The sequence below is a fragment of the Colletotrichum destructivum genome, chromosome 4, assembly GCF_034447905.1.
Source record: "Colletotrichum destructivum chromosome 4, complete sequence".
NCBI lineage: Eukaryota > Fungi > Ascomycota > Sordariomycetes > Glomerellales > Glomerellaceae > Colletotrichum > Colletotrichum destructivum.
In genome coordinates this window covers 3,585,977-3,610,850 of record NC_085899.1, presented here as the reverse complement: position 1 = coordinate 3,610,850, position 24,874 = coordinate 3,585,977, and the positions used below count along the sequence as shown (strand labels likewise).

At 53.6% G+C, this 24,874-nt stretch overlaps 8 protein-coding genes across 8 annotated transcripts; 5 read left to right on the top strand and 3 right to left on the bottom strand.

The window, feature by feature from the left end:
• Positions 1-717: 717 nt before the first annotated feature.
• Positions 718-2,203, top strand: CDEST_07017 (Putative 3-oxo-5-alpha-steroid 4-dehydrogenase). The gene is made up of 3 exons (XM_062923176.1): positions 718-907; positions 973-1,197; positions 1,275-2,203. The coding sequence occupies exons 1-3, from the start codon at positions 871-873 to the stop codon at positions 1,943-1,945; spliced, it is 933 nt and encodes a 310-aa protein (XP_062779227.1). The 5' UTR covers positions 718-870; the 3' UTR covers positions 1,946-2,203.
• A 1-nt stretch (position 2,204) lies between these two features.
• CDEST_07016 (uncharacterized protein) lies at positions 2,205-3,216 on the bottom strand. The gene has a single exon (XM_062923175.1). The coding sequence runs from the start codon at positions 3,156-3,158 to the stop codon at positions 2,253-2,255; it is 906 nt and encodes a 301-aa protein (XP_062779226.1). The 5' UTR covers positions 3,159-3,216; the 3' UTR covers positions 2,205-2,252.
• Positions 3,217-3,839: 623 nt separating this feature from the next.
• CDEST_07015 (uncharacterized protein) lies at positions 3,840-4,493 on the top strand (the record flags this gene model as incomplete). The annotated part of the gene is made up of 2 exons (XM_062923174.1): positions 3,840-3,991; positions 4,094-4,493. The coding sequence occupies 2 exons, from the start codon at positions 3,840-3,842 to the stop codon at positions 4,491-4,493; spliced, it is 552 nt and encodes a 183-aa protein (XP_062779225.1).
• Positions 4,494-5,937: 1,444 nt separating this feature from the next.
• On the bottom strand, positions 5,938-10,373 carry CDEST_07014 (Putative RAM signaling pathway, SOG2, leucine-rich repeat domain superfamily). Its single transcript, XM_062923173.1, has 3 exons — positions 9,063-10,373; positions 8,894-9,005; positions 5,938-8,834 (listed from the first exon to the last, which is right to left on the bottom strand). The coding sequence occupies exons 1-3, from the start codon at positions 9,455-9,457 to the stop codon at positions 6,396-6,398; spliced, it is 2,946 nt and encodes a 981-aa protein (XP_062779224.1). The 5' UTR covers positions 9,458-10,373; the 3' UTR covers positions 5,938-6,395.
• Positions 10,374-13,630: 3,257 nt separating this feature from the next.
• CDEST_07013 (Putative helicase, P-loop containing nucleoside triphosphate hydrolase) lies at positions 13,631-16,045 on the top strand. Its single transcript, XM_062923172.1, has 4 exons — positions 13,631-13,993; positions 14,092-14,210; positions 14,287-14,321; positions 14,378-16,045. The coding sequence occupies exons 1-4, from the start codon at positions 13,914-13,916 to the stop codon at positions 15,575-15,577; spliced, it is 1,434 nt and encodes a 477-aa protein (XP_062779223.1). The 5' UTR covers positions 13,631-13,913; the 3' UTR covers positions 15,578-16,045.
• Positions 16,046-16,902: 857 nt separating this feature from the next.
• CDEST_07011 (Putative pyridine nucleotide-disulfide oxidoreductase, class I, glutathione reductase, eukaryote) lies at positions 16,903-20,031 on the top strand. The gene is made up of 3 exons (XM_062923170.1): positions 16,903-17,420; positions 17,501-18,954; positions 19,152-20,031. Exons 1-2 carry the CDS (start codon positions 17,170-17,172, stop codon positions 18,759-18,761), a joined length of 1,512 nt encoding a protein of 503 aa, XP_062779221.1. The 5' UTR covers positions 16,903-17,169; the 3' UTR covers positions 18,762-18,954; positions 19,152-20,031.
• On the bottom strand, positions 19,095-19,624 carry CDEST_07012 (uncharacterized protein; the record flags this gene model as incomplete). The annotated part of the gene is made up of 2 exons (XM_062923171.1): positions 19,095-19,212; positions 19,275-19,624. The coding sequence occupies 2 exons, from the start codon at positions 19,622-19,624 to the stop codon at positions 19,095-19,097; spliced, it is 468 nt and encodes a 155-aa protein (XP_062779222.1).
• A 2,860-nt stretch (positions 20,032-22,891) lies between the features above and the next one.
• CDEST_07010 (uncharacterized protein) lies at positions 22,892-24,702 on the top strand. Its single transcript, XM_062923169.1, has 8 exons — positions 22,892-23,055; positions 23,108-23,127; positions 23,176-23,212; positions 23,265-23,332; positions 23,388-23,639; positions 23,703-23,824; positions 23,874-23,935; positions 23,983-24,702. The coding sequence occupies exons 1-8, from the start codon at positions 22,929-22,931 to the stop codon at positions 24,507-24,509; spliced, it is 1,215 nt and encodes a 404-aa protein (XP_062779220.1). The 5' UTR covers positions 22,892-22,928; the 3' UTR covers positions 24,510-24,702.
• The last annotated feature ends 172 nt before the right edge of the window (positions 24,703-24,874 follow it).

Genomic DNA, 24,874 nt, shown 5'->3' with positions numbered 1-24,874 from the left:
GTTTTGAGTTCCTTCTTATTCAATGCTCACATGTCTGGTTCTTTCTGAATGTGGAACACATGATCATAGTGTCACAAAAGTTGCCTTCTCACTGCTTATCAGGAAGACTTTGCTGTTAAATATTTGGAAGTGGTCGAGGGTATTGAATATGAAATATTTGCTAATTCTGAATTGTTGGTGCTGTAACCTCTAGTGACTTGACGAGTTAGCACCGGCTGACAGCTTAAAGACAGCAAACCCTCAATGCCTACAACTGACCAGGAGGCATGTCCACACAGCCCAGAGGATTTTGTTCAACTTCTTTCATACATATGAAATCATTTCAAGCCCTAGTCACATGAATCGAAGTACTCTAGGCAGCAGCAACCTTGGAGTCCATGTCATGTGCGCTGCCAGCCCACGTACCGTGTGACCTGGAACCCTTCTGGCAGTCTCAAGGTGGGGACTAGAAATTAAACTCGCGGAAGACTCTGAACACTTGGAAGTACGGTGAAATCAGATCTTTACGACTGAAGAAATAATTCTAAGAGATATGGGACTGTCGAGGTCGTGGTTCTCGATGAAACTGATGAGAGATGGTGTTAGTCGCCTGGGTTGGATAAGGGATTCAATACAGATTAATGCATATAAGAGAGAATATGCATCTATGAATTGTCAATATGCCAATGCGTGTCAGACCCCACATTGTCCGAGGCACAGCCAGCGGCCGTGCAGTAGCTTCTCAACAACATTTCCAAAACCCAGCACGTTGAAGCCCTTCCGTCAAGCTCCTTGGAAACGGCCAAGTACGACCCAACCCGCCCCTTCACCAACGCAGCTCGACTTTTACACCGGACACTTCAGTTGGACTTGGTACAGACAATCGCGAAAATGGCCGCCAAAATCACGCTCAAGCTGAGCAACCGCTGTAAGCAACCATTGGCAGTTTCAGATTCTGGGGGGAAGTCAGTTTACTTACACACGTGCCAACAGCGCCGAAGCAGCCGATAAAGAAGCTTCCCGAGACCATCGAGGTCCCCGCCGATGCTACTGTCGAAGAGGTCAAGCATATTGTCGCCCGTAAGGCTGGCTTCAGCGATTTTAACCGCGTCGGCCTGTTCGACCCCTCGACCCAGAAGACGCTGAAGAACCGCAAGGCACAGATCAGCTCTGAGCCGGCCGTCATGTCCGCTGGCCACGTGCTGGTCAAGGACCTCGGTGCGTTGCAACCCCCTAAGACCTGAATGGCCGCCGTTCGATACGAAGGAAAGCTCCCGATTAACACCACAATGCAGGTCCCCAACTGGCATGGAGCACCGTCTTCGTGATCGAGTACCTCGGTCCCATCCTCATCCACCTCGCCGTCGTCAGCCTGCGCCCCTACATTTACTCGGGTACCGGTGCTAGAAAGGCTCTCTCACCGACCCAGCTCCTTACTCTCGCCATGTTCCTCGGTCACTTCCTCAAGCGCGAGTACGAGACGCTCTTCGTGCACAAGTTCTCGGCCAACACGATGCCCCTGCGCAACATCTTCAAGAACTCATTCTTTTATTGGGCCTTTGCCGGTCTCCTCAGCGCCTGGCACGTCTACTCCCCCAGCTCGCCCACGGCCCTCGCCCGTAACGACGCCGTTGATGTTCTCGGTACCATCATCTTCCTTTTCGGCGAGGCGTCCAACGCCATTGTTCACCTCAACCTTGCTAGCCTGCGCTCCCACGGCGGCACGGAACGCCAGATTCCCCGCGGATACGGCTTTTCTCTCGTCACATGCCCTAACTATATGTTCGAGATTATCTCATGGATCGGCGTCATCATCACGAGCCGTAGCTGGGCCGTTGCCGTCTTCATCGCTATCGGCGCCGCTCAGATGGCCCAGTGGGCCAAGGGTAAGGAACGCGCCTACCGCAAGGAGTTCCCCGAGACGTACAAGAAGAAGAAGTTTGTTCTGCTGCCCGGTATCTTCTAGATGCGTTCGCGCAGACAGAGCATTGCACTCACTTTAGACTGGACTGATTTGGTTTATACCTGGGGCTTAATCGTTCGGGTTGCTTAATGCTCACAAGGGACATCATGGCGAATGGGGTCGTGGGAAATGGGTTGAGGAAAACTTGAAAAGTCTTCAGTACGGAAAGGCGTAATAAGAGAAGGATCAAAAGTCCAAAACATCGTAATTATTGTCGCTGCGCAAATCCAAAATCAGTCGTGAAATGTCGTTATTGTCGTCCAGTCGTTAAGAGGTATCGTATGGTGTCTTGGCGTCAGTTGTTCGTGATTCACAAGGTCGAAATCGACGTCGTCTCGGACCCTTTCGTCCGGCCCCCCTCCGTGCCGTTGACCGACTCAGCCTCGGTCAAACTCTGGCTCTCTAAGCAGTCCTCATGGCCCCCATCAACCTCCATCGGACCAGCATCAACCCCATCCTGTCCCAACTTCATCTTCCCTTTTTTCGGCCCTTTACTACCATCGTTCCCCATTCGTACATCCCCCTCCCCATCACCAGCCTCGCTCCCGCTCCAGCTCACACTCCCGCTCCAGCTCCCGCTCCCACAGCTCTCACACTCGCTTCCGCAGCTCCCCTCCCGCACCAACCGAAACGTCTCCTCAAGCACCAGGAAGTCCCTTTCCAGTACTTCGGCCCAGTTCTGCACGTTACCCAACTCCTTAACCCGCCGTGCCGCGTCCCCAGCGAACCGCGCCAGCTTGTCATTCTCCTTACGCAACGCGTCTGTGGCCCTGACGACGTCCCTTTCCTGCTTGTCCAGCGCCGCGGCGTTGGAGTGCAGCATGCGGGCGCGCGTCTGCAGCTCGCCGTCGAGCATGTTCCCGATGGATGCGACGACGGCCGCTCGCGCTTCCGAAATGTTGCGCTCCTGGTCCTCGCTGGGGAGGGTCTGGTGTAGTGGGGGTGGTGAGGCCGATGGTGCGAGGGCGGTTGAGGCATGCTGCGCTATGTTGTGGACCAGTTGCTGCTGCTGCTGCTGCGGCGGCGGCGGTCCGGAGATGGATGTGTTGGAGGACTGAGAGTGCTGCCCGCGCGCCGCGCTCGACAAGCTGAGATGCTGGGACGCGGACGCGGATGCGGACGACGACGACGTCGTCGTCGTCGTCGTCACGATTGACGGCGGTGCAGGCGGGAGAATCCTCCCCGCCGACGGGGACGAGGACTGCGCGGCGAACATGATGCTGGTCGCTGCTTTGAGCACCCGTAGTGGTGTCGAGGGCGGACTGCGGTGTGTGGATGGATAAAACGAGGTTTGAATGCAAGCCGTCAGCTGACAGGGTCCATGGAGTTTTGTCAGGGTGGCGGGGGAAATGATTCATTGGGATACGACCCAAACTAAGGAGTTCACAGTCCTGTCTCGATTGGGTAAGTCGTGGTGACGACGAATTAGAGAACGCAAAGGGGACGACTAATTCTCCCCGCATGAAAACGGCGGGGTAGCGGGGCCGGCCGGTCCCGGGATGGCTTCGAGGCGTTGTTCATACACTGCCGTTTCCACGGTGCATTCGGTATCTTATCCCCGCCGGGCAAAATGAATGGAATGGGCTGTTGTATGATCTCCACTAACTTCAACGCCGATACTAATGCGGTTCAAGATAGCGTCCTTCCCTCAGTCTTCCCTCACGTCAGCACTTGGAATGTTCATCCTGGAAACCCGTTTAATGTCGGGAGGCGTTTGTCGTAGGTCGAGGAGCAACAGTGCAAAGCTGATGGGAACTGATATGAACGAATGCCTTAATGGCCGGTATCATGCAAACGGGAATCGGTATAAATAATGGCCATTCTGCCTGTCGCTCGGGACTGTCCACACTTCTGTCTTCCTCTCAAGACATCTATCTCTCTGACAACATTCTTCAAAATGGTCTCCCTCTACAACGTCTCCATTCCCATGATGATCAAGTACTTGGGCAACCTCAAAGTCATTCTCAAAATGGCCGAGAAACACTGTATTGCTAAGAACATTAACCCTGAAGAGATGATCAAGTTTAGACTCATCGAAGACATGCGCAGGTATGCTTCTCACTCGCCCCCCCCCCCCCCCCCCTTTTCCCTTATGATCTTATTCCTACCAAGGATATTAGTACATGATGCAACCTGACTAACAGTACCAAGCCTTGACTACCAAGTCCAATCCGTCTCTAATACGGCAAAATTCCTCGCCACTCGCCTCGCCCTGCACGAAGACACCTACTTCCCCGACACCGAGACCACCTTCCCTCAGCTCGAAGCCCGCGTTGACGCCACGATATCCATCCTGTCCGAAATCGACCCCTCTTCCTTGGACGGCAAGGAAGATGTGGAGGTTCTTATGGATACCAAGTCCCTCGGCACCTATCGCTTCACGGGCTACTCGTACGTCGTCCAGTACGCCTGCCCTAATTTCCACTTCCACCTCGGCTCCGCGTACTGTATCCTGCGCCATTTGGGAGTGCCGCTCACAGCGTTTGATTACCTCGACACCCAACGCGATCTTTTTGTCAAGATTGAAGCTCCTGTTTCGTCTGCTTCTTGAGGTCTGGGACTGGCAGACATCCACGAAACTTTCCGGAGAGGGGGAAGGGTGGTGTTGGAACTTCATTCCAGGCCCCTCTCAACCTTGAGAAACCAACACATGGTACCCTCCGACTGTCGTTTTGAAAGCATGTACTTGAAAAAAAAGTTGTCCCCAGAAACGTATAGTCATAATTCGTGTATCAGAAATAAAAATCCTCGTCCAATTTTTCGAGCAGCATGAGCGCAGATGCCACCAACAGGATGACCGGATAAACGATCTGACCATCGGCTTAAGTGTAGCTATGGCACTGTAACGCGTCAAGTCACACAATATGAAGGCCATGATGATATCCCCTAATTTTCCGGAAGCTAACTTGTCTTTTAAAATACTTATGGTTGTGTATGCCGATTGGGAACCCCCAGCCTAGTAGGTCAACCGGGCGGTTGTCGCAAGCAGGCCAAAGCTTAAGCACCCTCCAGCATCGTCTATGGTGAACGCCGGCTAAGTCTTCGAAGCTTGAGAGTCTTCGTAGAAGTGTCACAACCTGACCTCGCTTGCACTGACTTTACCGAAAAAGCCCGCTAAAGGCTAGCGACATGCTCAAGTGACGGCAGCAGCGACCATGAAGGCACCACGACTTGAAGCAATGGATATGTAAAATACACCAGAGGGGTTGATGATGATTAGGGAGGCGGGATGAGACTGTTGCAACAATCTGCAGCGGGACAAGGAAACTCAAACTTTGTACCTTTATGATGCGGGCCTGGTAAACAGTCGCACTGAAACATTGCGGCCATGAGCTTGCTGTTGCCAAGGTGCTGCTGGATATCGGCAGCGTCAAGTCTCATGGTAGTGCGGCCCACCATTTGAAGCTCTTGGCCCATTCCATTACAACAGATTTGAATGGAAGCTAAGCCATGTGAGGCAATGTTTGGTCTTTAGCTTGAGTTCTGCTTCCAGTCTATAAACATGACCTGGGATAAGTTTGAGACACCCTGCTTGATATAGGTAAGTAAGTATATGAGACTGATAAACAGTACAAAAACCAGTCATCCCCCAGCTGTTTTTATCTCTAGCTGTCGTACAGGGCGATGCCTATCACAGTTATGTAGACATGGTCCACAAATGACGAAGGAGCAGAATCTTATATAACTTTCTGCCTGAACTGCACCAAGCAGTGGTTGCTTGTTGTGACAGCAACATAGATGCCTAGAGCCTTAAGCAAAGCAAATTTGGGAACAGACAACAAATGCCCAGTAAATCTTACCAGCCACCTACTGCTTGCTTCAAGAGCAACCCACTTGCTTGTGTAGTGTGCAGCATGCTTTGCTTATTGCTTTCTACTGTGTATCAGTATCAGATCAGGTGAGATATTCTTGAGGGCCATAGCTAAAAAGGCTGTGCTCAAGCTATGTCATATTCACATGCCTTCACCACATATAAATGCCCATAATAACAGAGATAAAACATCACACTGTCTGTGATATTTGCCCATTTGCTAAAGGAGAAAACCTAGTATACAGTCAACTGTAACGGTGGATGCGTAAGCATAGCACATGAACTCGTTGTGGCCTATTCACCAAACCTGCCGCATCTTGCCACGTCTGGTATGCATGGAAACAGCATCAGCTTGGCTTCTCTTCGTAAGTATAACAGTACATGCGTTCCCCAACCCAGCGGCCCAGCCGGGATCCTGCTTGCTCAATGAGTGTATAGTTTCAGCCCCTAATTAAGTCTGACCTTGACGCCTATGCTATGTGTGAATGAAGGAACAAAGAACTTGACAAAATGTGTATGCTGGTCATATAGACTGCTGAAGAAAGAAGGGGACAAAACACAAAAAGGGGTTTATTTCGTGCCTACCCCATACTTCTTGCCCAATAATGTTCGTCGAATCCAAGGTGTAGCTATGTGCTTCGACTAGAAGGCAACTTTGCTACCATTGAGTCGCAGCGGCACTGGACCAGGGCCAAAGCCGTTGGGGCTTAGGACTGATGAAGGCGTCATGGCCCCTCCGTCCGATGAGAATGATGACATGGAAGACATGGTGAAACTAGCGGCCGAGCTGTTTGTCATCGTACCGTTTCGAGACATTGAGAGGCCGCCCATGTTGATAAGGGCATCGGCCCGCTCGAAGACGTTGCCGTTGAATGCTGCCGCAAAGGAAGCACTTTGAGGAGTGGATGGAACTGTCGCCTGAACAGCGGGTCCCAGAGCTGCGCTTTGGGGCGTCATCGGCAGTTGGATGGGTGCCAAGCCCGGACCGCCATTGGGGCTGAAGGTGTTGGGGTTTAATGACTGTCGCAAGAGATAGCTCCAGGGCGATTGAATGATGGTGTCTCTCGCTTCCTTCATAGCCTGCTGGATAGGGCGAAGTCTGACCCTCGTATCGGGCGGAAGGCTGACTTCATTGAATGCAGAGCGGATCTGATAGCCAAACTCCGCCCACGAGTCAATGAAGTTGCTGATCAAGCTTCTGAACGCCGGTTGACTCATAATTCCAGGCTCCTTGAGCTTGACCAACGAAAGACGGCTGCGGAGCATTTCAGTTTGCTGCACCGCGGTACTGCACTTGGATATGAGCCCCTTCCAGCACATCATTTCGTGATCCGGAGCGCGACGTCCCATAGCCTTCTTCGCGAGGACCGACATGTGGTTCTGGAACATGGGCAAAGTCCTCATGACGAGCTCGGACGATCGCTGAAGTGAAAGGAAGATCTTCTCAAAGTATCTGTCCTCCTCTGTGAAGTCAGATATGCCACGTCCGCCCGACGAAGCCGAGGCGAAAGACTCTCCGGATCGAGGCGTGGCCGAAGCAAGCGTCGCCGTGCGACTAGCTGCGACACCGTTCATCCCATGCATGCCGTGCATAGCGTTCATTCCATTCAAATATGGAAGGGGCACGTCCGTCGCAACTCTGAGATTACTCGGATTGTGAAGAATCGGGCCGGGCCGAGGCCGCTGGGCCAGTCCGAGCCGCTCAGCTGTAGGCGTAATGGAGTTTTCACGCGAATGCGGCTTGATCGTGTCGCCCAATGCCATGGCCCGCGGCGTGGGCTTCGGTGGGCCAGCGTCAGGCGAGACCGCAGCCAATGTGCATCTGATCTCCATGATACTATTGTAGATGAGCATCAGCAGGGTGCGAATGTAACGCGGGTCCCCGTTGTCGATGAAGGAGTCGATATTGCCTGCCAGCAAAGTGCAGACGTGAGTGTAGGCGCCGACCAGAGTCTGACAGGCTCGGTGAACATTCTCGTTCTCGCGACCAGCCGTCTCGTCTCCCTCGGCGGCAGGATCGTGCTTCTGGATCTCCTGCTCCAACTCCTCTACATGCGAGTTGGTGTTGTAGAAAACGATCTCAAGGCTGGATCTCTTTGAGGAACCGTCGCTCGTCAGGCTCATTAGCATCTGAATCATGGGGTGAATCTGAAAGACGGCATAGAGGATGCCCTTAGCAGCCTCCAGGATGGGATCGTAGAACTTGGACTCGCGTCTTCGCTCAGGCAGCACGGAAAGCCGTCGAACGTAAATCGGACGCTGGAGAAAGGGCTCGGCCGGGCTATTGGGACTCTTCACCGACATGCTGGCCGGCGGCGGCTGCATGGCCGAACCATGGCTCAGGCCCCTGTAGTGACTGAAGCGGTTGTTGGCCTGTGTCTCGTCCAAGGTGCCTAGCTGGGTAGCCTTCTGAGACACGATACCCATGCGTCTCGCTCGGGATTCGGGGCGGTCTCCTCGGGATGCCTGTAGCAGCGTCTCTGAATTGCTTCGAAGGCGCTCGTTGACGTTTCCTATAGTCAATGGCATGACACCCGGTCGACGGATAGCCGTGTTTTGCTGAGACAGTCCTCGGTAGTGAGACCGATTCGGGATGGGAGGAGGTCGGATCAGATTTGGGGATCGAAGGTCGGGAACATCAGTGCCGTTGACTTTGATCGGAAAGCGACCGCTGACAACACGTTTGATCGGGGGCATGCGAGGAGTTTCCATGCCTTCACTAGATTCCTCGCCAGCCGTATCCGACTCTGCACGGCCATTCATAGTGTGCTGTCTTAGGAAGCGCTTGATATGCGCAGTGACGGCCACCTCTGTGACCTCGCTTTCTTTCAAGTAGCCTTCGTTGGGGGGACTGCTTGCCTGCACCTGCAAGACTTCTCGCGGTGGGAATGTGATGGGGTTGCCGTCGAACTTGAGCACCTGCAATGAAACCATGTCGGCCAAGGCAACCGGTAGCTCCTCGATACGGTTCTTCTGGACGGAGAAGACCTTCAAGGAGGCAAGCTTGACAATATCAGGTGGCAAGACGCGCAACTTGTTCTTGCTCAGGTCGAGGATCTCGAGTGACTTGAGATCACAGAGCTAGAGGGTTCGTCAGTTCGATACAGCTCCGAGTGTGCCATCTGCACGGAGGCACTCACCGGCAACGGAAACTCTCGAATCTGGTTATTTCTGACGTTCAAGTAGCGGAGGGATGTGCATTCGGAGAAGCGAGTCGGGAAGGAGTTGACTTGGTTGTGCGAAAGGGCAAGGCTAGACAAGCGCGTTAGCAATGCTGTCCAAGCAGAAAGGTGTACGGGACGAACGAACCGTTCCAGCTCGTTCTTGATAATATCAACAACCTCGTCGGGGAGTTTCTGGATGCCCTTGCGACTCAGATCAATGGTGACGCCAGGCTTCAATTCGTTGCTCACGGCACTCGCCTCGGCAGCCTGCGACTCGTTCTCGTAGAGCGCGCTCTGCATAGCGTCGCGAGCAAGAGCAATGACCTGTGCCGAGGTCATGGGCGCGGAAGCCGAGAGGGTAGCCCCTGTCGAGAGGTTTCGGAGGTCTTTGGGCATCGGCGGGAGAGGCGGAGGCGGAGGAATGTTGCCGAGCGCGACATCCTTCTGGAGTTGTCGTCGACCTTGGGCGGGATTCTCGGGAAGGCCGCGAGGCATGAGGGGCCCCGAGGGCCTCTCTGGTCGTTCCATACGTTCGACCATGATGGGTTGTCGCCGACCGGCGAAAAGAGGGTTGGATGGCGAATGGAGGTTTCCCCCCTTTCCTGTTCGATCGTCGTCGCGGACGGGAAGGGTTGGGTCGAATGCAGCGTTTCAGGGTTTCCCTCTAGCTGTTGCTGGTTCGGCTGTGGGTTGGCCAAGACCGTGGGTCAATTGGTGGACGCAAGCCGAGAAGTTTAAGCCAATGGACTTTCGCAACGGAACAAGCTGAGCTGCAAGGCGAGCGATATCATTATGAAGGGTCGGACATGCGTTGGAGAAGAGCGCGTGGTTGGGTCGTAACGGGAGGGTGGTATTGTGTGTAGCTGGTAGTAGATCGGTGAGTTGGTGGCAAAGAAGGAAGGAGCGACGGGAGTGGGTGGACGAATGGTCGTAAAATCTCACTCAGCAAGGCGCTTGAAACGGGCGGAGAATGGACACAACGAGTCTGCAGATGCGGTCCAGCTCAGATGCAGGTCGGGTTGCTGGAGACTCGGAAACGCGGACGTTAAGTGAGGTATTGGCAAAGAAAGAATAAAAAAGGCAGGTAGGTGCTGGATTGACACACGGGGGCGGGGGGCTGAACTGGATTGTTGTTCCTTCCCTTTTCCTGCCGCGCCTGTATGGGTATGGGTGTATGGGTATGGGAATGGCTATGGTTGTTTCCTGGAAGCCAAATGGAACAGGGACAGAACACGGTGCCGTACAAGTGGAGTGAAGAGTAAGGCAGGAACGTCGACCCGAGGGATTAGAAGAGAAGAAAAAGAGTGGGGATGTTGTCAGAATTGTGCTATGATGAAACTGACATCTCCCAACCCGGGAGCTTCTTTTTCGGGATTGGTGGTGGTGGTGGTGGGCAACTATTCGCAGGAAAGAATGGATGAAGAGGATTCGTTCGTTGGAGGTGGCCGTCCGCAAGACACGAGGCCGTCTCTCTCTTGTCTTGCTTGTTGCGTACACGCCCCTATACACGCCAGGAGCCGCACTCCATGGGCCGTGGGGAAACACACTTAGCCAGTGTGAGAGGCGATGAGAGACACGACGGAGAAAGGGCCAGATCTCGACCAGTCTAGACGGGAGGGATGCGAGAAAGGGGCGCTGATGGGCAAGTGGGTCAACCTTTCTGATTCCGGCCCTGATCTTACGACTGACTGTACTGTGTACGGAACGAAGTCCATAGCCATAGGGATATTCGAAGTACTGCATCTACAAAGCACCTTTGTGGGAGAAAGGCAACAATTGCAGGCTGCAGCTAGGTTAGGTAGTTGGTGAACTGGAGCGCCTATGAATAGGTACTCTACCCACCTACACTGGCGACTGGGGAAGACGACAAGAAGGGGGGCTCCACCAGGCACATCACAGTTTGGGGGTCTCCTTTGCTTTGGGAGGGATTGGATAGTTGCACAGACTGCTGGCATTGGGAGACTCGAGCGGGTGTGTCTTGTTGGGCAGGCGTCTAATAGGAAAGCGATTCGTTACTTTGGCTCGTCAAGACAGGCAGAAGCTGCTTGTATGACACGCGAAAGGAAGAGCACGCGACTGGCTGGAACCTGGGACACTGGGCACTGGCGGTGGGGAGGATGGAAAATACCTGTACAGGTACAGAGCATACGGATGGAAAGGATGGAAAAGGAAAGGACGGGGGTGTGCGTGTGTCTGTGTGTGGGACGGCCGACGGAAGGAGGCGTGGGCAAAGCGTCAAGGCTAAAACGCCTCTTTAGCGCGCCGCCAGAAATGCAAGGCACCCCGACGCGCCATCGCGGCTCGGGGTCACCCTCTCACAGAGCCAGACTTCCGCACTCACTGGCTCCATAGGGATACAGTGTACGTACCAGCTCCGCTGGACCAGATCTCTCCCGCGTCGCACCGTGCTGCAGCAGATCGATGGGAATGCACTACTGGTGCGGGCATGACAGAGACATGACCAAAGCTTCTGGCAGTCCATATGACAGAACTCAACGTGTTTTCGAATTTTGTGTTTGCAGCCAAAACCTTCAATGACGACATGCTCAACTTGGGCATCAACATGACACAGCGCGTTGGGAGTAGGCATACACGAGCTCGCCACTCATTTGCCAGGACCACACACCACAAGATCGTGTACTCTACAACTAACTACCTGTATCTTAATTGCCTACCAACATAGCAGGTATACAGGTAGTAGGTAGGGCCATTAGCCGGCCTGCTACTGCTCCAAGACACCCACCCGGCCCCGTCCTGGGTGAACTGATCTCGAGTTGGCATGCCGGATTCAGCACTGGCGGCCGATCTGCTGCTGGGCTGGTCGCTGGCCAAGGAGGAATAAAAGCGAGAAACAGAAACAAAGACATGGCGCCATACTGGAAAACGCAGTCTTAAAAATCGAAAAGAAAAACCTATCTTGTCAGAGACTCGGCGTCGCATTCCAACCGACCTGCCCACGCGGTTTCCGGGTTCTCCAACGCTACCCTGTACATACGTAAGTATCTGTACGGATGCTTTGTTTTCAGTTTTCTCATCGTCCCCGTTTGCTTTTTACCTCGACTCGCCTTAGGCCACGACTCTCACCGTCACCTATGACCCATCGCGGCTCGCTCCCCGCACACACTCTCACACCGTCACACTTGCTCTCTCCCTCTCCTGGGCGGTTGCTTTTCATGGTGAGATGAACTTTGGGAGTGAGGCGTGGCCGGCTGGCCCAAAGTCAATGGGAACGAACACATCCAGTTCGCTGCTAGGGCGTTACAGAGTTGGGATAACCGTATCAATCCACGGCACCTGGGGAGTCATGACGAAGGAAGGAAGGGAATGAGCCGGTATTTCGAGACGAGTAACCCGTTGCCGACCCCCTGAGGTCCGTTGATTGGCTTCCTTGGCTGTGTCTTCTCCTCGATCAAGTTAGGGATCGGGGAGTTTTGTAGATCTGGGGCCGTGTGTTAAACGGCCTGTAGGCTGTCAGACATCTCGCCGGTAGCAATCGAAACGTTAAAAATAAAAAAGGGGGGACATGCACATCATCCATTACTTCTACAGAGTACACGCTCAGTTTCTTCATAACCATCTGCGCTTACCTCATCGCCGGCCAGTTATCCTCCATCTTCGGTTTCATCGCCCAGTCGATCCAAAGATAGGCGCTCCTGTCCAAGTTCCCAAAGACGCAAGCCCCAGGACATCATCCAACGGTGATGCAGGCCTGAAATCAGCCATGACCCCCCAACCTGTACCACTGATGGCTGGCTGGCTACTACAACCACAGGAACGAGGAGCGACTCTCGCGGTGGTTTGGGCAAGGCGCACCAGCTGCGCGATGCACTGTCCGTGATCCGCCGCCGCTTGACTTGAAACTTGACTAGCACGCTTCAGGCCACTGAAAGGAAGGGGAAGGGAAGCTCCCAGAATGGCAGAAAGAACCTGCTACGTGTGGTCTCTTCCCTGCGCCCGTTTCCCCTCCCTCGCACGCCTGGAACCCGTTTACTTGTACGCCCTTCAACATTCTCCAGGTTATGAACACTTGAAATGTCGGGAAGCCAGCTGGACGGGAAGGCATGGCCTGGCTGACCAGCGACAGCATCGCTTCGACGCTTACAAAACTCAGCAGAGTAGGTAAAGGTCGAGAATGACAGCAGACTCGTCTCTTTCAGTCTTCTCTCTTGCAAACGCGTTTCCGTGAATCGCCTCACGGGGCGACCCCTGAAGCCCTTCGGTTCCTTCCTACTACCTCGATTGCCCTGTGTCTTGAGCTTGGCAACCCCTTTCTTGAAGTTGCAGCAGCTCCCGGTTCCTGCATTCTGCTTCCTGCCCCACGGGAGCAGGAGCAACAAAGAGGAAACTTCCACCGTCAGCAGCGGCAGCACACAGCTACGGGTTGTTGTCACGATAGCTACGTAACCTACCTAGGTCACATTGCCATCTCTATAGCCGTAGCGAGTCTCTGCGATAGTGGATGGGGTGCCGGCCAGTACCTGCCAACCTACCTACCTAGGTACCTAACTTAAGATGCTAACGCAATGGGCTGTACTGCCTCTAATAGGTCGGCTAGCACCAGCCTGTACCTGTAGCTGCGGCCTGCGGGTCTGTTCGTTGGTTGCTTCGTACAGGAATCCTCTTTGCCGCGAGGTTACACTGCCACTCGGACTGGAATATTTCAAACTTGACAATTCGCACGTCGCTCCGCAACGATACTCCAACCCCACCGGCGTTCGCCCTTGTCTGCTCCGCTTCCCGAATCTGAGGTATTCGGGCAGGCCGGCTGTCCAAGGCCCTTCCTCCAGGCCGCACGACGTCAGGCGGATCGCCTCCGGACCCGAGCTCGATCACCATCACTTCCGGACCCCCTTCTTGGTCTAGCGCAACTTTATGCCCTTGAGCCCTGCACGACGAAGCAGTCGAGAAGCTCGGCCAAACAATACACATCCGGACTGGGCACTGTCTCGTCAAGTTGCCCCAACACCCTCACCAACCCCCAACACGTACCATCGTCATGCCTCCTCTATCGCGCTCGCACTCATGCGTTGATATAGACTATACCCTCAGACGACAATTCAACAAGACGACGTTCAGGTGAAGATATTCGCACCATGGCACAGCCCGCACGCAACCATCTTCATGAACAATCACTATCAACGGAAGAGGACATACTGACACTTATTTTATTCCAGGCCGCTGCAACGTGAAATCATCACCGCTGCACTCGACGGCCACGATGTGTTCGTCCAGGCCGCTACGTCGTTTGGCAAGAGTCTTTGCTTTCAACTCCCTGCCTGCATTGACCATGGGAGTAAGTGCCCAAAGCTGCTTCGAGCTTACAAGCACGCGTCGTCGCCGTCAACTAACCTGGCTTCTCACTGCGGCAGTCACCATTGTCGTTTCGCCGCTGCTCAGTCTCATGGTGTGTGGTGACCCATTCAGTTTTGTCCAGACATGGCAGCTGACATCTTCTGCCAGATGAATCAAATCGAAGCGCTGCGGTCAGCTGGCATCGATGCTAGCTCCTTGAACAGCAACACGCCGCCCGCCGAGAGGGATCGCATCAACCAGGATCTTGCCAGTGGCCACCCGCGCATACGTCTGCTCTACGTGACACCGGAGCTGTGCTCTGGCGACTCCTTTCGGAGACGTATCAAGCTGGTCTACGAACAGTGTGAATTGGCGCGCATCGCGGTTGATGAGGCCCATTGCATCTCGGAATGGGGCCACGATTTTCGAAAAGACTTCAAGCGGCTGTCCTGGTTTAGAGAGACGTTCCCGACTGTACCAATCATGTGTCTGACGGCCACTGCAAATCCCACCGTTCGCAAAGACTTGCTAAGGACTCTGGGCCTCCTGGAACAGCCCGACAGGCTCAAAAGTTTTGTCATGACTGCCCATCGGCCCAATCTGCATATTGAGATCAGATATACAAAAGACCAAGACGACGACCGCCTGTCTGACTTTCTAACTTGGATACGTAGCGTTTATGAGAGAAGAAAAGCAGACCCTCGCAAAGCAGAGCTAGAAGCCGCCGGGGAGCGAGTCGACAATGTCTCCGGCATTATATATACGATATCGCGAGATGAGTGCGAGTCTCTCGCGGCGGCGCTCAGAGACGAAGGTGTTGGGGCTAGGCCCTTCCATGCGAAACTTACCAAAGAGACCAAAGAGCAAACCCTGGCTCGATGGGTGAAGAACGAGCCTGGCTACGATGTTATTGTGGCCACCACAGCGTTCGGCATGGGTATCGACAAGAACAATGTGCGATTTGTCGTTCACTGGCGGTTGCCCAAATCATTCGAGGGATACTACCAAGAGGCAGGCCGCGCAGGCCGGGACGGCAACGCGAGCTTTTGCTTTCTATACTACAGCCGTGAAGACCTGCAGCGCGTGCAGAGTATGATCAGGAAAGGGAATCGCGACGGATCGAATTGGGAAGCGCAGGCCAAGAGTCTGCAAAAACTTGCCCTATACTGCGAAGACACGACCGCTTGTCGCCATGCGCAGATCTGCAGGTATTTTGGTGAGGACGAGACACCAAAATGCGACTTTGCTTGCGATTGGCACAAGGACGCGCAAGGCCTTCAGAGGCGGATGATGCGTGGCCTGGCAGACGAGGAATGGGTCAGCACGCAGGCCGAGTATGGCCAGTATGAAGGCTACTACGACGATTGATGAGGGTAGAAGACGTGTATTGGATGAGTGTGGCTCTGGTCAGTTATAATACCCAGAAAGGAGAGCGATGGCGGACGGCACAATGAAACAAGTAGGTTGCAGTGTTGGGCCATACGTGCATTTGAGGAACACCACGCTGCTGAGCACCAACTCAACGGACTGCAGCCTTGATGAAGGTGGCAAGCTTTTCGAGGACCAAACCAAGGGTGGCGCCAAGGCGCCAGCATTAGTTTCGTCCAGATCTAGTGAGATTGGTGACGTCTGCTCGCATCGCCCAATGAGTCTAGCCTGCAAGAGGCCAGCTGGATACTTTGCTGACTGACTGACGGACCCAAAGCGACATTGGATTTGGAACGGGAACGAAGTTTGATGTCCCCGCCCTGTAGCCTTCCCGGTCACCAACCGGAGCTCCCGTTAGCCCCCGTGCCCGTGAGAGGACGGTGTGTGGACCTCGGCCGAGGTGACGTGGTTTTGTTTATTTGGAATTGGATTATTATGGGGCCGGATATCGCGGATGCCGTGGATACCACGGCCTTTTACCTGCCGCGTATTGATAGCGGGGTGGACAACTAGAGCTCTTACGTCTCTCTCTCTCTCTCTCTCTCTCTCTCTCTCTCTGCTTAAAGTTGAGCGTCTGACAATGTACATGCCTACTTGCCTATCTCTCTACCTACCCTGCAACTCTGCACGGAGCTTAGTTATCCATGGTTCCACGGCACTCTTTAGCGGACATGGGGACACCCGTTTTCGTCGTTGATTGGCGATGATTCATCAATGTGCATGTCTAAGTGAATACCAAACCCTTCACAGACACACTCGCCTCGCTCGTCATAGACTGAGCGGAATACGCAGTCAGGCTGATCCCCTCTTGAAACCTCCGGATACACAGTGTGAAGAAAAACACAGTTGGAGAGAGAAAAAAACACAGGATAAACGACGTGCTAAACACTAAAGGCATCATTTTCTGTAGAAATGCAGTATCATGGAGGCTTCCAAGCCTCTCGTTCTTCTAGACCCTCAGTTGGCAGTCCGGTTCAGCCGCCGTGACGTCGCCCCGTACACCGGCTTCAGATCGACCCCATGAACCCACTTCCAGCCGCCGACGCCGACCACCTGTGCCTAAGCCCATCGCAGCCTCTCCGAGAAAGACGAAGAAAACTCAATTATCGAATACAATGGGCCTCTGCAAATAAAAAAGGGTATGTAGCTATCTACCTGTGCGAATCCAAGTCCCACATTTTGCCTTCTGCAATGAGGGTACAGGGTATTTGTCTAGGTAGATAGAGACATTCAATCTGGATATCTGACTAGCTTCCATGCGAATGTTGATTATCTAATCAAATTAACATTTTATTTCTATCCAGTTTTGGACGATATCTTACTTAGTACTCTACCGACATACCCCCCCAAGCCCACCATATCGAATCCACGTCGTGCTATCTTTTCTGCAGGTCAGCATTTGTCAGTCGGTTGTTGCGCATCTTCGAGCATATAAGACGTCACCTCAGTCAGCCCCACCAACATACCTACGTACATATATAATTTTACTCCCCTCCTCCCCTCCGCCCCCCCCTCCACGACCACCACACTCCATGCAAGCCTTCTACCGCACATCTACCGTCGCGGCATCACGAGCAGCAGCACCCACGAGACTAGCATCGATACGGAGGCACCTCTCTTCAACAGCCTGTACCATGGCTCCCATCACCAAGGAAACTGATTTCCTCGTCATTGGCGGCGGCAGCGGCGGCCTGGCCTCGGCTCGCAAGGCCAGCGGACAGTTCGGCACGAAGGCCCTCATCGTCGAGGGCTCACGGCTGGGAGGAACATGCGTGAACGTGGGGTACGTTGAACCATTGGGGAACCCCTCAAGGCTACCTGAGAAAATCGAGAACTAACCTTTGGTGTGCCCTCCCCTCGCAGCTGCGTCCCGAAAAAGGTTACCTTCAACGCCGCCGCCATCGCTGAGACCATCCACCAGGCAAAGTCCTACGGCTTCTCCGTCACCGAGACGGCCCCCTTTGACTGGCCCACCTTCAAGACGAAGCGCGACGCCTACATCAAGCGCCTCAACGGCATCTACGAGCGCAACCTCAACAATGACAAGGTCGAGTACCTCCACGGCTGGGCTAAGCTCACCTCGCGCAACGAGGCCGAGGTCACCCTTGACGACGGCACCAAGGCCCTCGTGAAGGCCAAGAAGATCCTCATCGCTGTCGGCGGCAACCCCACCATCCCGCCCACCATTCCCGGTGCTGAGCTCGGCATCAACTCGGACGGCTTCTTCGACATTGACAAGCAGCCCAAGAAGGTTGCCCTCGTCGGCGCCGGCTACATTGCCGTTGAGTTCGCCGGCATGTTCAATGCACTTGGCTCAGAGACCCACCTCTTCATCCGCCACGACACCTTCCTGCGCACGTTTGACCCCCTCATCCAGGAGACCGTCACGAAGGAGTACGAGCGTCTGGGCGTCAACCTGCACAAGCGTTCGCAGCCCACAAAGGTCGAGAAGGATGCCGAGGGCAAGCTTACCATCTTCTACAAGGACGCCGAGGGCAAGGAGACGTCTGAGGGCGGCTTCGACCACCTCATCTGGGCCATTGGCCGCACGCCGGCGACAAAGGACATCGGCCTCGAGGATATTGGCCTCAAGCTCAACGAGAAGGGCCACATCCCCGTCGACCAGTACCAGAACACCAACCTCGAAAATATTTACGCCCTTGGTGACGTCACCGGCCAGGTCGAGTTGACTCCCGTTGCCATCGCCGCCGGCCGCCGCTTGGCTGAGCGTCTGTTTGGCGGCCCCGAGTTCTCCAAGGCCCACCTCGACTACTCCAACATTCCATCCGTCGTCTTTTCCCACCCCGAGGTCGGCAGCATCGGCCTTACGGAGCCTCAGGCCATCGAGAAGTACGGCAAGGACAACATTAAGGTCTACAAGACCAGCTTCACCGCCATGTACTACGCTATGATGGAGCCTGAAGAAAAGGGTCCCACCGCCTACAAGCTCGTCGTGGCCGGCCCCGAAGAAAAGGTCGTCGGTCTTCACATTGCCGGTCTTGGCAGCGGAGAGATGCTCCAGGGCTTCGGTGTTGCAGTCAAGATGGGCGCAACGAAGAAAGACTTCGATAGCTGTGTTGCGATCCACCCGACTAGCGCCGAGGAGCTTGTGACTTTGAAATAGACTTGCATGGAGATTTTGCGAAGCTTAGAAGAGGAGGAAGAGATACCAATTCGTAAAATTCCAGGTTTTAATGCCACACCACGTCCCTGACGCCTTTGCTCATTGTGAACAGTTATACCAGTCCCTGGTTCTTTTTCCTCGACGCCAGTCCGTTCTCCGAGTTCCCTTGTCGCCTAGCTCCAAAACAATTCAGGTTTTCTGTTTCATTCCGGACGCCCTGTCGATTTTGTGCCTAGGTAAAGTACCTAGAATTTCGCGTACTGTTTGGCCACGATTGTTTTATCAACGCAATCAAGATGTGTCTTGCCATACTATCGTGCCGCCGATCTTCCCTCACAGGAAGACCATGCTGACAAGGCTAGTGGCGGAGAGGCCGAGGACAGTGAAAAGGAATGCGTGAGGGGCAATGGCACCCGCAGCGCTAGGCTTCGATTCCTGAGGCTTGTCTCCGCTGGGACGCGGCATTAGCATGGGTTATCCACGTTAGAGATGACACCACAGTAGGATACTTACGTGCTGGTTGGTATTGATGGCGTCGGAGTCGCGTCGGGCTCGGAGCTACCAGAAGGCTCCGGAGTCGAAGTCGGAGCGTTGACTGTAGCCGAGGTCAATGGCAGATCGTCAACCTTGAAGCCAATCTCGGCGCAGGTAGATGCGTATGCGTCGTATGCGGGCTTGAGGTCGTTGCCATTGCAGACGCTGATCAGATTGCCGACCATGGCGGCCATGTGATCATCGCAAAGGTTCTCTACACCGGCCGGGCTGGGTTGCTGGCCCAAGGCGGCAAGAAGGCAGGCTGGAGGGGCTGCCGCGGCAAGGTTAACGAAGCCAGCAATGGCAGAGATGATGACGGCGGACTTCATCTTGCAAACGCAAAAAAGAACAGGTGTTATGTCTGATGTAGGTAGGTATTGTAAGAGCTTGAGGTATTCGAAGGGTAGTGCTGGAAGAAGGGCTAACACACGAGTCGACCGGCGTATGAATGAATGTACAGGGCAGGAAATCAAGAGGACTGTTGAGAAGAGTAGACAGGGGCTGCTGTACTAGGAGGAATACAATTCGTTCCGTTTCTCGGTCGATGTTGGGAAACCCGAAGGCAAAACGAAGTAAAATCAGGTGAAGAGGTCCGGAGGTTAACGATGCAGTGATGCGCAGGCTAGGGACGAGTTTGCTGTGTAAGTGTTTGTCGCACTCAACTCTCCCTCTTTCTGGCAAGAGGCAGAACCAACGGAATCCCTGTGACCTGGTGGGGTGGAGAAGGTGATCATCGGGAAATGCTCCGAGGAAAGCGGCTTTCCTGGGGAAGGAAGGGTCCGGTGGGTGGGGCCGACACGAACTTCTCTCCTTCTGGAACAACTTCAAAACACCATGGTCTCTTTCCCATCCACGACGCCAAAAGCAGCCCCTTCCGGCTGCCACGATCGGCTCATTCCCGCAACCAAGGGGTACGGATCCCGAATCGCGCATTCTTACTGCCATAGCAATTATCCCCCACAAGTTCACGAGTACGTGTCTTGGCGCGTGGAATGTCTCGACTCATCATTCTCCCTGCTACGGCAAAGATCTCGTTTTCGTAAGAACTCACGACGTTGTGATTGCTGTTCTTAATCTGTCCAGGTCTCTCTTTCTTGCGATATGTTCTGTTACTTCTCTTCTCATGAAGCCTCTCTGCTCTCTCGTGCTATCGTAGGATGAACGGCGGAGGATCCTTGGGGGGGGAAGGATCACACCAGCACCAGCGGAGTGGCACACGCAGCCAACTGGTGGACGGCAACTTACTCCCCCTTGTCCGGGGTTTCGTCACTCTTGCGCTCGTGTCAAACACCACTAATTTCAACCCTCTGCCATTGACTGTACTTGGCAGCCCAGAAATATCTGGCTGGTCAACTGGCAGCGTGGAATTGAGTTTGTGTCCCTGGACTCTTGAACTCATCAGACAACCTGCATCTGGTGACCGTGTTTGTCCCATGAGCCCAAGGTTTAACTTTCAACTGAGACCATGCCGCACCACGCTTGTTCGTCTCTCGATTTATTCCCGACGCTCTGGTCGGTCGGTCGGCTTTTCTTGACATCATTACTTGCGTTGGAACGCTCGAGTTTGCAAACATTAGAACCAGCTGCATGAAGCCCTCCTTCGCCACGTGTTCATCTGCTAGCAAACTAGATACAAGCAAGAGATCATTACAATGAACTTCTAGTAAAGAAGTGGTTCGACTTACCAACTTGTGCCTCATAGTGCTTGTGCGACTGGATGCGGCAGCTCTCTGGATTTCTGCTGCCAGTAGAAGCACATATCGGTCTTCTTAGTCGCCGCGACGTTTCTTGTCACGAAACTTCAGATGAGTTTCGCTTCTTCCACAGATAGACGAGTCATATCTTCCGCCTTGCAGACTCGAAATAACCTGGCCACCTAAAGCCTCCACTATTCTCGCCTATTGAGTCGTCATTGACCGTTGCACAGGCCATTCCTTCCATCCTTGCCCCGAATTGGAGGGTATTCCACCTTCTTGTATTGTTCCAGCCCCAGAAGCCGGCACCGCGGCGTTTACTCGACGCCCATCTTGACGTCGGGAACGCACCGAGCTCTCGGGATGCACCGCGGTGTCGAGACTGAAACCCAACACACGAAATCTCTCTGGCACATAACACGCCGCGTCTCTGACGGGTAGCGCACTTTGTCCACATCTCCTTATCCACCAGAAGAGCATGATCGGGATCCTCCCTCTTTCAGCCGTCGAAACTTGCGAACTCCGCGGAGTAGGGGCGATTTAGCTCATGGCGAAGGGCCAAGGTATAGTTGCTGTTGGTAGGGTTTCGCTCGATCAAACGCACCCGGGTAAAGCCCGAGCAGAGCAAGGGACTCACCGGAGCAATTTGAGCCAATGATCCTCTGCAACCGACGGGTAATTCTTCTAGAACGACGTGTCTACCTGGCTAGACATGTGGGATTCGTCCGTGTTCTGCGGATGCATCGGCGACGGGAGCTCGTACGGACGAATCTGCTGTAACCAGGTTGTGGCCTTCGTTGTGTTTTGTGTGATTGAAGACAAGGCGTTCAGAGCTTGACTAACTGCTTTTGCCGCCACATACAAATCCCTCGAGCGGTATGGGTAGTTCTTGTGCGCGTTCCGTCGTCTCAATCTTGCGGCCAACGCACATGGCTACGTCTATCATAGAAGTCGTCAAAGAGGACCATCCTGACCTCTCGAATGTTATCTGGACAGCTCATTGGAACGCTATTGGACGCTTCCTAGTCACAAGCTCATGGCTGCCGGACATCACCAGCATCAGCCCCTGAGAAATTTGCATCCTTGGAGTCTTTAGCTGGATAGTAGACAGGTCTGGCTAGCAATCGTGAGCCGCACTTCCGATCACGGGACGAGTCATTGTAATAGTCGTCGGCCATGTAGCAGGTAAGTAAAACAAGACACTTTCGAACTTTCGGACTTCCCTGACGGTCAGAGCACGGGTTTTCAACGCCAAAACGGTCGTTCTGCATTAGTTATTCCTCGTTGCATTGCTGCGCGTCTCCGTACTTCTTTCCCGGATTCCCCTGCGTGCATTTGCAAGGCCGACCCATCGATGGCCACGAGCCGTTAGGCTTCTCGTCCTGTTCTACCAATCATAACCGAAGTTTTAACAGTTTTTCACATGGAATCCATTTCTTTGGAGCCTGATGTTCTGGACAGCCTTCCGTGCAGCGATCAACCGGCCTTTGAACTTTGAAACTTGGCTGTTGGAAGTTTAACCTCCCAATGAGGGGTTTCGCAAGCAGACCTCTTCGCTGAACAGTCCGCGGAAAGTTCACGCTCGACCGCCTCTTGACATCAGCTAAGCCCCTAGCGAATCTTGCCTCATATCAGTTGGCTGCCCACGCACGGCATCACCAAGTCAAGGGCTATCTAGGAATATCGTTGGAAAGATCAGACAGCACTTGGAAGGAAGGGTGTGGGTTCGTTTTCCCAGTCCTGGTTCAATGCATCAACGTTGACCTTGTCAGGCAAATACGTAGTGTACCACCTGTCAGTCATGGAACATCCCTTAAGGTTTTAGTCCGGACCTCCTCTCTGGATCGATGATAACATACCCTCTCCCCCCCTCCCTTTCTTGTGACGATCTGTTTCTGAGAAATTCACTCCTTCGACCTGAATGTAACAACTGGCAAATATGGCGGACACAAAGGTCGCTCAAACGACGAGCGTGACCATCGTGATGATGAGCCTCATCACGCTGACAGTCGTGATGAGGACCTTTGTGCGAAGTGTACTGTTGCGGAGCTTGGGGTGGGACGACAGTGAGTATCGTCGAGAATTTTGCACTACGACGGTCAAGCTGACAAGTAATAGCACTGGTGATCACCAGCTGGGTATTTAAGCATGACGTCGATTTACGAAATCCTCTCTAACCGAGATAGGTACTCACCATGGCGCTTTGCAGTGCAATCCTTGCCAGTGAGTTGCTTCTCGTCTGCCTACTGATTGTACTCAAGCTGACCTACAATAGTGACCGGCGTTGGGTTGGGTTCCCACTTCGAAGACGTCTCCAAGACAGACTTTGCACAGTTTCTCAGGGTTGGTAAATAGCTAAAGAGAGGTTAGCTGATGGAGGCTGACGAAGTTCGTCTAGTATCAAGTCGTCACACAGCTCACCTACATCTGGGCTTTCGTCACAGTCAAGATGTCGTTTGCGGTGCTTTACCTGCGGCTGCTTCCCGACCAGATTTATCAACGCATCAACAAGTTTCTTATCATTCTGCTACTTGCAGAGGGCATTGAGGAGACAGCGGTGGTAATCTTTAGATGTACTCCTGTCGAGCGTGGTTGGACGCCATCCGTGCCCGGGACATGCCTGGACTTGACTATCTTTTACTACTCTGCTGTATGTTGAAGCAATCGGCAAGACCGATAGAGCACTGAAAATTTGTTGGCTGACTCGAGATAGTTCGTCATCAAACTGTTGACTGACTTGGTACTCTTCATTCAACCAATTCCGACCATTTGGAAGTTGCAACTGCGGATTGCGAAACGGATTGGTGTTATTTTTATGCTCTCTCTGGGCTTGCTGTAAGTGCTCTACTCAATACCGGCAGGATCCACGGCTAAAAGCTTCCAGTGTATGTATCATCTCAGTCATCAGAGTGAGCTATATCGGTGCCTTTGACCAAGACGTTACTTGTATGTGACCCCTGGGTCAAGATTGAGTCCGCCGCTAACGGTTGCAGTCTTGGTTGCTGATCCCTTGCTCTGGTCCGAAGTCGAGGTCTGCGCCCTCATCATCTGCTCCGGCGTGCCGTCTCTACGACCGTTGATATCACGATTCCCCGCCCTCAATAAGGCTCTCGGTCTGTCCACGGGCAAGTACTCGAAAGTATATTACCCAAATCAACGAACAACGATAGGCGGTTCCAAGCCGACCATTGGCCCAAATGCGTACGCCCGCGCAACACAAGGCAAAGCCGGCGGAAAACTGTCCGTGAGCTCGAGCTCTTACGGCCCTTCGACGACACGTAGCAACACCGAAAGTATGGATATCATCCTGCCATTGGATCTCGACAGGCCATCGTTGGTGCACAGCGTGGAAATGGGTATCATCAAGGTGAAAAACGACACCCAGTCATCACAAATATCAAACATTCCACTGTCACAGTACGTGATGGAGGACCCTTATTTCCCCGCGGGACGGCCGATGGCCAGGCGGAAAAGTCGGGGGAACATCCATAACGGAACGGGTTGGATAGACGATGATTGAATGCCCTCTTGTTGGGAAGCAATTTTGGGCATGTTGCCCAGTATATACGCATGTCGCCGAGAAAGCCGTAACGGCTACTTCTAATGTATATAAAGCATCACAGCACTTGGCAAACAGGCAAGTCAACTTTGACTGCCTGCCGGCTTCGCCTCCCCTTTTTCTATTACATATGATCGCTAGACGATACAACGCCTGCATATGAACAGGCCGATTCACTTGTTTCAAAAGTTTCAATCCTCTATGTTTTCCCATCGGCAATTTGTGTGCATGTTTCCTTTGGCGAGTGATCATCAGGAAACCGATGAGGTCTCTGTCAGCCAGGTTGAGTGGCTCGGGAAGGCTCCGTATCGGGGGTTTTGTAGCAT